This window comes from Pieris brassicae, chromosome Z (genome assembly GCF_905147105.1).
Source record: "Pieris brassicae chromosome Z, ilPieBrab1.1, whole genome shotgun sequence".
In the NCBI taxonomy this organism is placed as follows: Eukaryota; Metazoa; Arthropoda; class Insecta; order Lepidoptera; family Pieridae; genus Pieris; species Pieris brassicae.
This window is the reverse complement of record NC_059680.1, coordinates 4,394,232-4,411,206: the sequence shown is the minus strand read 5'-3', so window position 1 is coordinate 4,411,206 and position 16,975 is coordinate 4,394,232. Positions and strand designations below refer to the sequence as shown.

At 32.8% G+C, this 16,975-nt stretch overlaps 1 protein-coding gene across 2 annotated transcripts; it reads left to right on the top strand.

Moving 5' to 3' along the window:
* Window positions 1-1,232: 1,232 nt before the first annotated feature.
* Window positions 1,233-16,952, top strand: LOC123718621 (flotillin-1). 2 transcript variants are annotated; one of them, XM_045675283.1, is made up of 11 exons: window positions 1,233-1,438; window positions 2,727-2,893; window positions 3,227-3,406; window positions 3,498-3,581; window positions 4,805-5,023; window positions 5,705-5,865; window positions 6,225-6,333; window positions 8,011-8,136; window positions 10,851-11,021; window positions 14,681-14,784; window positions 15,050-16,952. In XM_045675283.1, exons 1-10 carry the CDS (start codon window positions 1,387-1,389, stop codon window positions 14,747-14,749), a joined length of 1,338 nt encoding a protein of 445 aa, XP_045531239.1. In that variant the 5' UTR covers window positions 1,233-1,386; the 3' UTR covers window positions 14,750-14,784; window positions 15,050-16,952. The 2 variants fall into 2 exon arrangements, with proteins under 2 accessions (XP_045531239.1, XP_045531240.1); XM_045675284.1 differs by lacking the exon at window positions 14,681-14,784.
* Window positions 16,953-16,975: the final 23 nt, after the last annotated feature.

Sequence of the window (16,975 nt, the reverse complement as noted above, 5' to 3'; positions counted from 1 at the left end):
GGCGCGGCAAAAACGGCATTAAGAAACGCTCAGCTGTGGAACGACGGACTTAAAGGTGATACGGATGGTGTTTATTATTCTGCCTTGACGTCTGGTGACGAAATTCAGTTGCATTATTCCGAACAACTCCGTTGAACACTCTCCATGGTAGAAGATGCAGAAAGACTCAACGCATCGTTAAGAGATCAAGCCGCACGGTAAATAACTGGTCGTTGACGCTCTTGGTTGAATACGGTCAAGTGGAAAGAGTTGGTACTAGGGAGCCCCCGCCCCAATTTTCCGATGCTGGCTGCGTGACTTTTAAGAGAGGTATACTGTTGTGGTAAATGGTATTTTTTTAGCAGAAAACGCGCAAACTTGTGTATTCTTTGGGTCAATTTGGACAAGGTTTAGTCTACCCCATTACGAGACTCCACGTAGTTGTGTTTCGACTTCAGACACAAGTTTGTTCCGGTACTCATCGACAACTTCTCGAGTAATACATGCCCGGCCAGTGTAAAGAGTATCCCCAGTGCTATCGGCCGCATAGCAATGAATGTTGCTAATTTGATATGCAGAAGAAACAGGATCGGGGATAAAATACAGCCTTGTGGGACCCCAGTGTTCACGGGTTTAACGTCGTTACACGCTCCGGCGATGACGACCTTGATGCTTCAATCGGCCAAAAAGCTCGAGATTCAGTGGCATAATTTCTCGGGAAGCCCGTAAGCTGGAATCTGCGAGAGCAGTACTCTGTGCCACACCCAATTGAAAGCTTTCGCTATATCCAATGGGTTGACTGATTGTACTGGTGAAATAACCTTACGTCACAGGTTATTTCACCAGTGGACGATGGGGTCGTCACGTCTCGACGTCGGAAAAAGAAACAATAACAACGTCGTGAGTAAAATCTTGTCATTATAATATAACCAACTGATATTGTAATAATAACTGATTAGAATAAAAAAACGCAGTTTATTTAAATATGTTTAAAGTCCACCAACCAAAAATGGACACAAGTGTCAATAAGGTCTCTCATTTACCCATGTGTTATTTAACATTCACACCCAAATAGGTTACTCTTACTTTTAACACAGGTCAACGGTTTAGTTTTTATTCTATGATAAACACCGAGGCCAACAATTGTTATCTGTGGACACATTCATATTTCTTAGTATGACAGATGTCAATACAAAACAGCTTAATATGTCAACAGTCATCCAACATTTTTTCGATTGGCGTTTCGACTTTCATGTTTCGGGTGTCCGATGTTTCCAGTCCCCACCATTACTATTTGAGGCCGCTTTTTGATAAATAATTAGATTTATGTTTGATTTCAATAATTCGTATAATTTTGTTTTTTTTGAGATTTGTTAAATTGAATTGAATATATTTAAACCATCGAACATGACCTGGGGATTTGTGACTTGTGGTCCTAATGAAGCGCTTGTTGTTTCGGGTAAGTTGATCTTTACCTAGCCCAATATTCTGGGCGGTATATAATTTGCGGTACTCCAATGCAGCTATTGTTTGCTCTATTTTTATGTTATCATACTAAACGTTGATAAATTTACGATTTAATTGAACTTATTCAGTTTATATAAATGACTTATATATGAGCTGTGCGAATTTCGCGTGCTTTTCCTTATATGAGTCGTAGGTAATATTATACTTTTGCGTCTAACATATAAGTGGTCTGCTTCGGGTTCTGCTGCTGCTTTTTTTGTTTAAGTTTAATAAAAATACGTTTTTAAAACTTATTTTTTATGGAGGTGCTTTTCAATTTATTTATTTAATTTTAAATAAGTCAACCTGATCAACAAATTCTGGTTTAGGTAAGGAAGTGGTGTAACTCAATAAAAACATAACAACAGCTCATAAGACTCATTGATTAGATAAATAACACTGTCTTACGATAGTAGCAGGCGCACATGGGTAGAGTGAACATTATTACATTTGAGTGAAGAAATGGGATAGAAGTACTCTTAATTTTCTAAGTTTCATTATTATAGGGTTATAATCATGTTTTGTACAAAATAGTGCTTTCATAACTGTAGACATTGTAATACCAAAAGTTATTTATTAAATAAAATATTTAAAAATAAATCCCTAAATAGAGAGTAGTAGTAGATGCAGCTTTTCTTTAGATGACTTCAACTATTCCTTTTATGGTATATTTGGTAATATATATATATATCTATAAACCAGAGGTCGTACAATGATTGCATTTAAAACTAGCAGTGTTGGTCTAGTGGCTTCAGCGTGTGACGCTCATGGTTAGATCCTCGGCTGTGCACCAATGGATTTTATTTCTATGTGCGCATTTAACTATTGATTGAAGCAAAACATCTTGAGGAAACTGACTTGCCTGAGACCTAAAAAGTCGACGGCGTGCGTCAGGCACAGAAGGCTGATTGTCATTTTTTTTTTTCATGGTATCAATAAGGATATGCCTCACCTAAAAGTCATCTCATTGCCTTTAAAGAAAAAGAACTATAATATAAATCCATCCCATGCCCAGGGGAAGGAGATTGTATTTAAAAAAGTGCCCATTAATAATCTTCAATGCTTAATTGCAGTGCCTGAACTGCGAATTATTATAATTGACTTCAGAATTGCAATTTGTTTCTAACATAATATATAATTTTTAAACAATACATATATTAAAATTGCTTTGCATTTCAATTAATTCATATTCAATTTGCTAACAAGTGTGCTATGTGTTAATAAGATTATATTTTACTTAGGATGCTGTTATTCCAAGCCCCTTTTGGTACCGGGTGGGCGAGCATTTGTCTGGCCGGCAATTCAACGTGTACAAAGAATATCACTTAATACAATGACCCTGCAAGTAGAGTCTCCCACAGTTTATACGATTCAGGGTGTGCCCATATCTGTGACTGGCATTGCGCAGGTAATCAATTTGCATTAGTCATTGCTATTATTGTTCTGACCTTAATTATGTTAATGGACCACCAAGGACAATGTGTTAGGCTAGAGGATGTTTGAGATGTTTAAATATTTATGGGATATTGTTTATATTGTGTATGAAATAATGAATAGATTGCATACTTGCCAAGCAATAGCAAAAGCAATATATAATGTAAAGATTAATGTGAATGCACATATTATGTGTTATGGAGTCCTCATAACCTCTCAGTAGAGCAAGCTAATTTCTAAGGAAATAAATATTTATATTGCTTATTGTCAATTTTAGGCTGAAACTATTTTTAATTCTTATTTACAGGTTAAAATCCAGGGTCAGAATGCTGAGATGCTTCTTTCGGCTTGTGAGCAGTTCTTGGGTAAATCAGAGCAAGAAATTCAACATATAGCCCTTGTGACTCTAGAAGGTCATCAGCGTGCTATTATGGGTTCAATGACAGTAGAAGAGATATACAAGGATAGAAAAATATTTTCAAAAAAAGTATGTTTTGTATGATCAGCTATTTCATTGTAAACTTTGTTTTTTTCTAATTTCCTCTATGTTATGATTGATTAATGTGTTTTTATTAAAGGTATTTGAAGTCGCCTCCAGTGATCTTATCAACATGGGTATAACCGTTGTCTCCTATACTCTTAAAGACATTAGAGATGAAGAGGTACGTTAAAATTATATTACAATCAAAGTTTTTTCGATTGAAAAAGAGTCCCTAGTCACCTCTAGTCACAGGCAATTTCGTAAATTTGGTTCAATTAGAATTTTAAAGGTTCTTAGTGTGACATAGGAGCTCTTTCTTCTCAACTGACTCCAAAAAAACTCGGACATCATACCTAATAACAAGACATATTAATATATATATCAATATATCATAAATATACATATGACATAAATCAATTTATAATTATTTAATTAGACAGTACACAAAATCACATTGCTGCAGAGTTTTTAAGTTTAAAGATTATGAAGTCGGATTTTTCACCATTACAATTTGTTTATTACTTTTGCAAAGCAAAATCGTTAAAGGCAAATAGCATGCCTGCATCTTAAAATTTAGTAGATCTTATAATAATCATAATAGCCATTTACTTGTCATATTGTTTCTTTTAACATGGCATGGCATGGCAGGAGGCGAAGGTATGCTACTTTATAAATTAGCGTGGTGCTTGTAGAATTAGGCTCAGTAGTGTTAATTTTAGAAGGCTTGTCTTAGATTGTCTGCTTGATTTAATTAAAGTAACCGAAAGACAACCGACTGTGATGCTAAGACAATTAATAAAATACGCAATTACATAAAAAGTTGATGCTTTGTAGTAAATGGCATTCTGCATGCATGCATAATAAAAAAAATTCTCTTGTCAAATCTATAACATTTTTGACGAACGACTCATGTGTGGACTAAAATTCTACAAGTAATTTATAAATTATAAATTGTTCTTCGTATTCTTCTTCATAGTAAGTGTGGTAAAATAAAGAATTAGCCCTGGTACCTCTGAAGAGTACGTAAACGAAAACGTCTGCTCTGAGCATGCTCTTATGTTACTCCAGTCTCCAGTATATGGACCTAGGTGCACTTATGTCTGCATACACACTTGTGCACTAACAACTCATGTGACATGTTCACACCAGGTTCATTGGAGATGATGATAAAATCTTATATAGACCTTTGATAAGTCTACGTTGTTGACGAATTCGGAATACACAAATTTAATTTGAATTTATACAATTCACTTATTGAAATACAAATTCGCTGTATTTATAAACAAATCCCTGAACGGACGCGCCCGATAACGTCATTTTAGTATCGTAAAAAAGGGTATTTTTAAGCATTTGGACAGTTCTGTTGTTTAAATATAGTGAAATAATATTTTTTATTATTTTTAGGGATACCTAAAGGCACTAGGTATGGCGCGTACGGCAGAAGTGAAAAGGGACGCTCGTATTGGGGAGGCTGAAGCCCATGCTGAAGCCAGAATTAAGGAGGCAATGGCTGAGGAACAAAGAATGGCAGCGAGGTTCCTCAACGACACTGAAATATCGAAAGCACAAAGAGATTTCGAATTGAAAAAAGCCGCCTATGATGTGGAAGTTCAAACCATAAAGGTATTCGATGTTTGTTTTTGGTAGAAATGGATGTTTAAGTAACTATTTAAGCGTATTTTTGTCAACAAATTTCTCAGAAACTGAAAGTTGTGAAGCTTTTTCGATTTACATTTAGGTTTATTCCAAATAAGGGAACAGGTTTAACCCAAATAGGTTTAATACTCAGTCACCAAAATGACATTTAGAAGAAGAAAAAAAAGGTTTTTGTCTAAAGTTGGTCACTTTTTAACAATCAATCTCAATCCATTTCCACTATGCTAAAGTTGTAAAGAGGAAAGGTTTGTTTGAATTGAATAGATTTCAAAATTACTGGACCGATTTGAAAAGTTCTTTCACCATTAAAATCCTACATGATCCCTGATGAAATATTGAATATTATTCAAATAATCCGGAATCCGTGTTTAAAATGTATTAAATAGAAGGTTTAAAATAATTAATAAATTTAAAATAAAAGGTTTTAAAAAATACCAATAACAATCCTTTTATGGCATACGCCGCGAAATCTATTGACTATAAAGCAAAGTGATGTACTACAGTTTTTTAAAAGACATCAATATCAACAAAAAAGACTGCCATACCATATGTCTAAATATTACATATATAATAAATATCCAACTACTATTAGCTCACACCTACACCTCCATAGTTTATTGAATGCTATATTTTAATTTTTTGTTTCAGGCGGAAGCGGAAATGGCGTACGAGTTGCAAGCTGCGAAAACGAAGCAACGCATTAAAGAGGAACAAATGCAAATAGCGGTTGTCGAACGTACCCAGGAGATCAATGTTCAGAAATGGGAAGTTCAACGGCGTGAGAGAGAGTTGGAGGCCACTGTTCGCAAGTGAGTTTCTTTTAGGATTTTTTTGGCATATATCGCCAGTCCACATAACATTTTAAACGCTTTGCCTTTAGGATGTAATTAAACTGTTGATGACTTATCCACTACTGGAGATCATATTTGTGTATGATTATCTATTTGAGCTTCCAAGCGAATGTGCTACATTATAAAAATGTATGTATGTATCCGGAAATTCAGATATTATATCGCTAAAGCTATATTACTTAGGATGTCTAAGTGTCATCAAAATCAGTTCGATAACTTTTGAGATCCACACATTTTATACTAACAGATTTTTCGCTTGATTTTTTGCTATTAAAAACTCATGTTTGGGAAATTTTGATTAATGCTTTTTCTTATAGACCAGCGGAGGCAGAAAAGTTCCGTTTGGAGAAGATGGCCGAAGCTCACCGGCTGAAGACTGTTCTTGAAGCGGAGGCCGAAGCAGAGGCGGTCAAAGTTCGCGGAGAGGTACGTTTAAAAATAAACCGTAGTAAGGGTTCTAATGTATTAGACAAATCCATAAAAAAGATTAACTTATATACACTATATATTCATCTCATGCTGCCATAGATCTCTTAAGAATGTTGCTATTCGTAAAATTCCAAAATAAATAAAAAATAATTTCTTAATTTTAAGGAATTATTTTGACACTATCGAGCCTTGTTGTGTGTACAATAAAATATTATGAATTTTAAAACATATGGTATATTTCACCTGTATAATACTCGAAACAGAACTAATTTAAGCGTACGACCAATCAAGGCTCCAGAAGATAAACCACTCCTTATATGGAAATTGTATTAGTTTTTTCAACAAACTCCCAAGTGAAATTGGAGAATTATCACTAAATAAATTCAAAGCTCTTAAACGTAAATTAATCAATAAAGCTTATAAATTTGACGAATATTTAAAGAATCCTAATCCTTGGGATTAATTTACTCCAGTTAAAACAATTTGTATGACTTTAGGATTACAATTATGTAAAACATATACATAAAAAAGTTAACATCTAGTCGTATATATATGATTATTTTCTCCACCCCACAAACTTTGTTACGCATTAATGTGATTTTTTACTAGCTTTAGTAGCTATATATGTAGTACTTTTTGCTATGCTACCCTATAGGGGACCGTTCGCTTTTCCCGGTAAAACCTAAAAAACTGTTATTTTTAATATTATAATTTTTCCGATTTTTTTTCTCCATTAAAATTTTCATCATTTCTCGGAATAAAATTATTCGAATTGGTCCAGTGGTTTTCGAGTTTCACGACCTTTTCTCTGTATTCAGAAATTCTAGGCACACTGGCAGGATGTTTAGGGTTACGTGATACCGCCGTACCGATATGGGTACTGTCCGTACAGCCAGAGGGCTCGGAAATGCCGGCCTTTTAAGAATTAATACGCTCTTTTCAGTTTGCTTGAATTGGTTCAGAAATTCTTCAAATAATCTAACAATAAAATGACTAGTTTAATTTAAAGCAAAATGTACAAAATTTCCTGGTTAATTCGTTGTGGTTTCTTCGCGTGATTTACTATTTTAGTTTAAACTTGCAGTTGCTAAAAATGCAGTCGCGCCAACTTAACGAAAAAAACTTAAACTACCTAGTTTTAGACTTTTAGATTCATAAGCAGAATAGAAGAAACAAATACAGTATCAACTGTATGTACGATACACATACGCAATATCTGACGTCATAAAAAGTCTCATTATATGAAAAGAAACCTTAAAGTTTAATTAATGGTTCTGTTTGGATGGACAATGAAATAAAATTGTGATGAAAAATGACATTTTCACTCCATAGAGTACTTTCGAGTCGTTTTAATACCTTACTGTGAATCATCATTATTAGTTTGTTTATTGCTACATAATTATGTATTTACATTGTATATTCGTGAATGCTTGGGACTTCTTCAATACAAAGTTGTGTGGTGAGTTGTAGTGCGATATTGCGGGCTACTCGATTGTGAGGAAGTTTCATGTATCTGGTTAAAGCTTCGTCTTCTTAAGTTCTCATGTCATTTTCAACAAACGTAATCAAGTAACTTTAACGTAGCGAGTATGGTGTTAAATCGAGTGACGTTACGTTAGTTAATAAACTAAAGAAATTGAGGCATAAATTTATGTATTTTATAAATTTTGACAGGCTGAAGCGTTCGCTATTAAAGCCAAAGCAGTGGCCGATGCCGAACAAATGGCGAAGAAAGCAGATGCGTGGGACGAATATGGATCCGCTGCGATGATTGATATGATGCTGGACACTTTGCCAAGGGTAACATATCTTTTTGACTTTTCAGAAGACATATTGCTAGTCATAAGTCCAAAAATTTATTTTACTGATGTGTTTAATGTTCATTGGCTTTTAAAATGTGTCTGTAAAAGTAATTACGAAACAGTTACACGTAATCTGAGGATATGACCGCTAGGCTCTAACTCCGGCTAACCAGCCATTGCTTATGGTTAGTTAAACTGCGATTTAAGTTTTGCTTAACTTTCGTCTATATTAATTATTTATATATGATACAAGTTTGAAATTTTCCTTTTAATTTATTTTAATAATGAACAACTACTTTTGAATTCTAAAATTGAGCCTTTTGCGGTATCTGAAATTTATATATACAGTGGTACCTCGATATACGAGTCTTTTAAGATAAGAGCAGTCAAGCTAGCGATATTTTGCTTCTGTTTATGGCTGTTCTATTAGATGATTTTAAGTGATACCGCCGCCCAAATTGGCAAGCCTTTCCCTTGAAGGACCCTAAGTCAAATTGTTTTTGAGATGAGAGCAAGATTTGAGATTCGAGGAATCGCACACTACACACTACAGTTACAGTTTCTCCCACCATCTGTTTTGTTTCCGAAGCATTTTTCATAAGTTGGGTTTGCATTTTTTCCTTTTTGTACATTTACAAAGCATTATTAAATTTATTTTTATAACCATGGGCCCGAAGATGTGTGAAATCATTTTCTTATTAAAAAAACATCATGGTTGATCTGGCTACACAAATTAATATGAAAGATTTCTATAAAGTCATACCATATACAATATTTATAGAAAAATATTTGATAACTCATAAAACTAGACCCAACCTCTGCTAACTGATTTTGGTTTATTAAAAAAAATATGGTACCATAGGGTTAGTCGTTTCTCAATGAAACTAAAAATACATCAACACCTACGATCGCTTGCTCACTGCTAAGCGTCGGTGTGGCAGATCACTGCACTGCTGGTTTATCTCTAATGCTCTCCAACTAAGTGAATAGCGTCAGAGACCGTTGTGCCCAGGTTTTGTGATACCTGATCGGTCCAGCGTGTCCTGCGTCCCCTTGATCTATAGACTTAAGTTTTTATGGTTGTTATAAGGTTTCTGAGCTATGTGGCCAAAATATTGCAGCACATACAATAGAGACAAATGCTTGAAAGAATCTTCGTAGACCTACTCAAACGATTGCATATAGATAGATATAAATGTTTTGTTAAATATCAAAACTTGCCCAATTCTGGTAAAGACGTTTAATTGCACGATTCATTCCTTTACGTGTGGAGCAAATTGTTTGTAATTTGCAAAATAAAATATTAATTGAAAGGCGTGGCGAAGTTTCTATAAAAACTGGCCGTAAATTAAAGTCGTTTAATTTATTTTTAACATTCACACGTGTACAATATATTTTGATGTTGACTATATGTATTTGTACCTGATGGGCTTTTGAGCTACTTAGAAATTTGCTCCGCTAAGTACCAAGGTCCGTGAAACTCTTACCACTGAAACTATTGAATTCCACATTTTCAGTCTAAATTAGTTTGTCTTACTTTTATGAAGCAATATTAAATTTAACATTGACAATATGTAAATTATAACTGATTTGTCACTTGTCATTGAATAAAATTTTATTTGATAGAAAAATATCGTTTGAGTGGATTTTAATATTCTTAACTGTAGCTAATCACTATTATATACACCTTGTCACTGATAAAGGCGAAACTATTTAATTTAATCGACAAGGTTGTTCTTATCTTCGATTTTTTTTAATTTTTTGTCATCTTTAACAAATTTACACGTGTACTAAACATTTAACTCCAACTATGTATCTATAGACATGCCAGTTTCTTCACTAATAATTAAAAGTAATGTTCTAATGGCACACGGTAAATCACGGTTTTTGCATAACCTCAGGGTTAAGAATGCAACGCTTAATCTCTGGTATAAATTAACCCTTATTTTTAATATTTTTATTAAAAATGGTTTTCCCAAAGACAACAATCAAAACTTAATTAGGAACATACAAGAATAACAATAAAATCTGAAACTCATTAACAGACAGCATGAGACAGCAGCATTTATCCTCATTACTAACTGAATTCTCACTAAATATGTTATATAGGCGAGAGATATAAATGATAAGTCTTTTTGGAAGAGATAACTCTGCGAAACGGTGAGAAATGAAAGAGATAAGTTCAAGGTAAATTTATTAGCAAACCAGTGTGATTTATGATAAGCTAACTTACATATTAGACATTCTTATATCACCATTTTAGGTACTCATTTCATTAGGTTTTATGTCTGTGGTTAAATTTGACAAATACAAGATAGAAAAAGGTATTCTACATTAAGTATTTTACTTATAAAATATCATTTGTATACACAATTTGACTGAAACACATTGCTTTGTTATAAGGTATTCATGCATACATTTTACTATCGACAATCATACTAAGCACCAATTAGGAATACCGCTGGTCATTGTAGGCAACAAATACATATTTTTGATCGTAAAACACTCTCATGTATCAATTAAATAAAAGTGAAAAATAATAATAATAAAGCCACTTTATCCATACTATAACAATTCAAAATCGTGTGAGTTTGGTTGACACTTAGTTATTAAGTTAGTTATTGTCATTTCTATTACTCAGTGTTCTGCAGTATGTACTACTCCTACTTTCTATTTGCAATCAATAAATACAATGAGTATTTTTCTTTTCAGGTTGCTGCTGAAGTCGCCGCTCCATTATCTCAAGCCCGTAAAGTTACAATGGTCTCCTGCGGTGACGGTGAAGTTGGTGCTGCTAAATTAACAGGCGAAGTGCTGAGCATTGTCCAAAGCATCCCGGACCTTGTCAAAGGCGTCACAGGCGTTGATATCTCCAAGATAAAGGTGAGTTTAAAATATAAAAACATTGTCTTAAGTGAAATATCTAGCAATTTTCGAAGTCCCCAAAATCGCACAACTTTCTCTACCTAACTGTATGTATGTAAATCTGTGCAGTAGTTTTAAGTATGTCGTGAACTAACAATGGCAAAAAATTGATTTTACGCTGTCATGGAAAGAGAATATTGCTTGATTTGGACTGTTTTAGTTTTTATGAAAACGCTATATGTGTGGTTTTGGGTCATATAATCATTAAACTGTGTATAGTACGTGGAATGAGCTACATAATAATGGGTCTTAGCGGTAAGGATCTCGTATTTCAACAACATATTCAATTTTGACATACGAGAAACATTCTATAGAGGTCTCTGAATTATATCCTAACATTACGCAGTTCCCGGCAGCGCACGCACGCTTATAACATCTCTCGGCCACAGAAATACACTCTTACGCACACACACCCATTTACATATTCACGCATCATGTGCATTATGTTCCACGGAAGAGTTGTGATCTAGTCAAAACAGGGGGTTAGTGTGAGGTTACAAAATTAATCTGACGTTAGTCAATGCAGTTGGTATAACTACAGTCTCTGTCTGCTACATTGAGTTTACGCTATGATGAAAAGAGATAGATAAGTATTTAATTGTGTGTGTGATTTATTTCTCACACTAGTACAGACGCTTGTGTGTGGATTAGCAATTCGTATTTATTATTTTAATGTCTAGGGAAATCGGTTATAAGACAACACTTAATCCATTTCATACATATTGAAAATTTTACAAAAAAATTACATTTAATTACGTTAGATAACATCATATCACACTAATTTTACTTTATTTCTAAAAAAAATAATTTCAATACGAAATTTAACTGAAACACATTGCTTTGTTATAATTTGTAATGCAAAATATTTGTGCCTTTGAAATTTTATGCTAGAACTGGTAAAGCCGGTTTGACTTACAATTTTATTTAATTTCGCTATATTTATACCAGCGTTGCAGTAATTTTTATAAACCAAAGAAACGTATTACTTTCATTACGCTTTGTATTAATTCTTTAATAATGTACAAAAGTGGATTCGTTTTAGGTAAAAATGGTTTTGTATATTGCAACACAGTACATACATGCTTATCCATTGTGACGTCCAGTAATATAATAGGTACTCGTATGTTATCAACAAACTCTAATGCGGAGAGATACGTAATTATCTCAGATCGTAGGTCATCCTTATCGTATAAACGTTAAAATAAATTTTATTTTTTCCAGAAATTTGATTATAATAGACGTAATTTTTCAAAATTTGATAAATAATTTTTTTTTGATCAAATTTCATAATTGATTGAGCATTGAAACTATTGCATTCATAAGTAGGATATAAGTTTTTATTAAAAATTTAAATGATTGTAAAAACTACTATCTGTTGCCGTAGTACTAAAGAGGTTTGTGAGGTTGTAGGGGGTAACTTTTGGAACTACTGAACTGACTTATTATTTTACCAATAGAAAGCTACATTGTGAATATCATAGGCTAACAAAATGAAAATACCTTTTCGTGAATTTCAAAATCAGAGGCAAAACGGACGAACGAACGAAAACGTTTATTTCGAACGCTTGAATAATTAGATATATATGATTGAGTTCTAAAGAAAAGTTGTACAGTTTGATCCTACACAAAATCTAGGCAGATATCACGGATCTCGGACTTGCAGTCCTGACATAACGCTCTCGTTTTATCCAATTTTATGACATTCTTTCCTTTTGACCTGTCCCTTAAGTAATTCCTGGATTTGGTCCAGTTTCTATACCTATCCAAAATACTATATATAACTCATCATAGTTGCAACGATCGACGATTTTCTATGAAAAATAAAGCTGAAATGCGCTCTCTAGAAAAAATGCCAAGAGTAGGGAAATTCAATAACGTACAAGGATACCATTAACTATTTTTTCTAAATTAGAAATTGCTAATTGCTTAATTTTTTTTCCTTACGTTTACATATATTGTAATATTATTTTGTTTTTTTTTTCAAAAGAAACGAAATTAAGCAACCATTGTATAATAAACAATTTCTGCTCTAAACAGAACTAAACGTGGTTGCAAACCCTTTTTCATATCGAACATCCATGACACCCGTAAAATCTTAAGGTTCAATAAGTACATTTCAAAAAGCATACACGCTGCTAGTATCATAATAGCAACATTTAAAACACAAAAAATATGACGTAAAATGTATAGACATTCACAGAATCGTTTTTTTACAAGAGAATGTCAAATTCCTACCACATTGCATCCAAAAATTGCTCAATGCCGTTAGAAAACCTTATCATTTTCCCTATTGACTTTTAATGTTAATTATCTCGGTAAACACAAGTAGTAGCGATATTTATCAAGTATTATTTAGCTTATAAGGTTGATAACACATTGAATATGTCGAAGATAATGTTTTTAATTTGTTTTTACATTTTTATAATGTGTAAACCTAAAAATTATCAGATTTGAATTTGGCACCTTTTAAATTGACGAAACGTACTTTCTAATTTTATTTATTGTAATGCTTATATACGATAAAAAATTTATGTTTCATACTTGTCCTACGATATATGATTTTAGCCGCCTAGACTGGAGATGTTTTTGGTTTCATTTGGACAAAAGGAATTAGGCGTTTATTTTAATTCTCAGCTCAAAATTCAAATATTTTGTACATACGCACTTACAATCTAGATTATGGAAACCTGCTACTGTATAAATAATAAAACATGGGCTGAGAGTGTCGTGTTACAAGCTCTATGACTAACATTTATAACAGTCTAAGAATAGATCGTAGAGGTATTATTTGCATGTGGTTATTTCCATTCAACGTATTTAGTAAATAAAACACGACATTGTAAGTGACGTGAGTCAAATTGTTTCATCCCTGGGTATACAAGATAGTATTTACGTGTTTGTTTAAAACCTGTTTCATTTGTTCACATACAATTGTCGTTTCCACTCTTGGCCGGTTTACATATTATGTGACTGACAAGCCACTCAACTGATCATGATTCTGAATATTATAATAATTAGTTTTCTTAAGATGCTAAAATCAGAACATTAACAAATACATAATTCCCTTGTTTAAAACAGACCGTTAGTAAACATAAACTTTGACTAATGACACAGTTAATTGTGTCAACATAGATCAACTAACAAATGAACAATGGTATTTAGAAGCACTAAAGACAAATTATTTATATAATAGACATATTTTTAGATCCAATCATCTAATTAATAAAAAACAATTACATATTATGCGACTAGTCTAACACGAAACACATACATCCAACGCATAGCTAAGTTTGCCAGCCAGATTCCATAGAAAAAAAACGCAAAATCAAAAATTATATATAAAACTGTAATATTATTGTCACTTATAATTATATATATTTATTATTGAATTAATTGTACATTCATGATGATGGTGCTAATTCTGACGTTGTCTAAACTTAGAGAAATCTCCATTAACATAGTAATTGTGTTACGTCGTAACTTATATATACATAACGATTTTTGTATGACGAGGAGAGTCGTACATTTATGTCATCAGAATTAGCTCCACTGTAATAAGGTCATCAATGTCGATTTTTTTCACCTTGTTTGTGACTAACAATTTGCCCTGGGATTAGGGTATAACGGAGCCGACGTCAGTCCCCACGCCAACGGCTCGAGGTGACTCCGCGCGGAAAGCGCGATAACTTGAATTGGTCTCAATTAGATAATGGTCGTCGAGGTAACTAATACTCCAGTAACGATTTGATAGAGGAATAATAGTTCTAGAGCGTGTTATGTAACTTAAACGGAAAAGATATTTGAGTATATTAAATCGCTGTACTATAATTATTCTTCTCTCAGTCTATCATTGCTTATTTCATTATTATGCATGCTTATTGTATACAGATACACTACCTTTATGCATGCTTATTGTATACAGAAACATTTTTACCTAGGTCTTACACGTTATTTATTTATAATTAATAATAAATTTTTGTTCTCAGGGTCTCGGCTCCGTTTAAACAATTAGTGGTAAAGAGTGTACAAGCTTGAATTAAATGTATTGCAATATTCTATACTTAACTTCCAACGATTCAAGTGCTACTTCTACTCTGTACGAACAAATCTATTTATAGCTAGATTTGATTATTGTGTCGATGTTTTATGAATTATCTTTTGTATGACTATGAGTACAAAAGGGCCAGGAATGAGGACTCGGTGGGTGGTGGGTGGAACGAATTGTTAAAGCGTGAAAAAATTACGACCAATCGCCTAATGTTCTCAGTAGCTTACAAATGACTGTTATACTAATGAAAATACCTATATTTTTTTATTTAGCTGTCGTTAGGATATTTAAGACTATTTGGTGTTCAAATGAGGCAGTGTAGAAATTCTTATGGTAACTTAGCGTGTTTGTAGACGTTATTTTTTAAATTTTTCTAACGAGATTGATATTGTATACTAAATTCATTTAAGTCATAGCTGTACAAATATTAGCATAAGCGCTGGTTCATACTTGAACCTAGACCTTACTAAGTGAGGGTAAGTCATAGTAGGAACGATGTTAGAACCCAATGTGTATTCCATTTCATAAGAGATTCCCATGCCCATTTGGTAACAGATTATATTATTTTTTATGACCAGAATTCCACTAACAAGACTTATTCGTCGTGTCGTGGAGAAGATAAAATGGAGTCATGTTGTTTAAGATACTAAGTTACAATAGTAAGCAATCGAAGTGAGCTATTAGTATAAGAGTATGTAATTGCTAAATAGTATATAATTAACTGAAGAACACACGTTTTTAATAAACGTGCATGAAGCCCGAATAATTGAATGAAACTTATTTCAGATAATGGTAGGTTCATGTAACACTGATAGCCTTACTGTGTGAACTAGCGCTATATTAATCTTCAATAGTCAACTTTAATGAGGTTGCTGAATTACTATAACCGTTGGATAATAAGACCTTTGAATGAACTTTAGAATATTAAAAATGTACAAATATCAAATAACTCGCCGGGGCATAACGTGTCAATATCATTTGTATCGCACAATAAATCTTATTTACATAATAATATTGACACAGCATTTATCGACTATTACAACTGTATTTAGTTTTAAGCGATGTAAGATCTCTATTTTAAATAGATTTCGGTAACAAAATTACTAATTTGTCAATCATCTTGTGACTTGTAAGTTTTTGTCGTGTGTTTTCTTCATTCTCCAAAAGTCGGCTATAAGATCTTTTTAGGTGTATTAGACTTGGACTAAGAAAGCCCTTTTTATTTATATCATACATGATAAATGATTTTTCTTACTGTGTTTCTTCTAAATTTCTTTTAATATATTTTGTATATTTACTAAAACATTTAGTATGCATCCTTAATATTTGGGTTACTGAAATTGTTGTCCGGTGCCATATTTTATACCTAATTTATTTGTTTTTATTATTTAAGCAGATTTTATAGATTTAAGTTGCAGTATGAATATATTAATAACACAGGTTTAAAAGAGCTGTTGTATTTTAGTGAATCTCATTTGGAAAAGTATCTTCAAACTACCGCCTCAAGTGTTTTATTTTGGGATTTATTTAAAAAAGATTTTTAGAGTGTTTTCTTATTCATCTTGGCTGGCACACCTGTTAGCATTAATATGTTCAACTAAGAGCGTGGTTACCACCGATTGTAATTATTTTATTTATACAAAGAATGTGAAAGTTACTAAAGTTCATTGAGATATTGGCTTTAGCAGCCAACTTTTTCTGTTGGAAAATAATAACTTCATATTACATTCTTCATTCCGAATAATTTAGAATATCGCACTGAGTGGCACAACTGTGTGTTTTCACATTTTTATGCATGTGTATTGACGTGATTTCTATTCGTATTATATTCAGAAACTACATTTATTTTGTTTTATTTACAATT

Bases quoted from the DNA above. Each gene is read 5' to 3' on its own strand.
- LOC123718621 (XM_045675283.1), top strand. From the start codon at position 1,387: ATGACCTGGGGATTTGTGACTTGTGGTCCTAATGAAGCGCTTGTTGTT. The intron at 3,582-4,804 runs GTACGTTAAAAT...TATTATTTTTAG, and splicing joins AAGACATTAGAGATGAAGAG to GGATACCTAAAGGCACTAGG. The intron at 8,137-10,850 runs GTAACATATCTT...TTTTCTTTTCAG, and splicing joins TGCTGGACACTTTGCCAAGG to GTTGCTGCTGAAGTCGCCGC.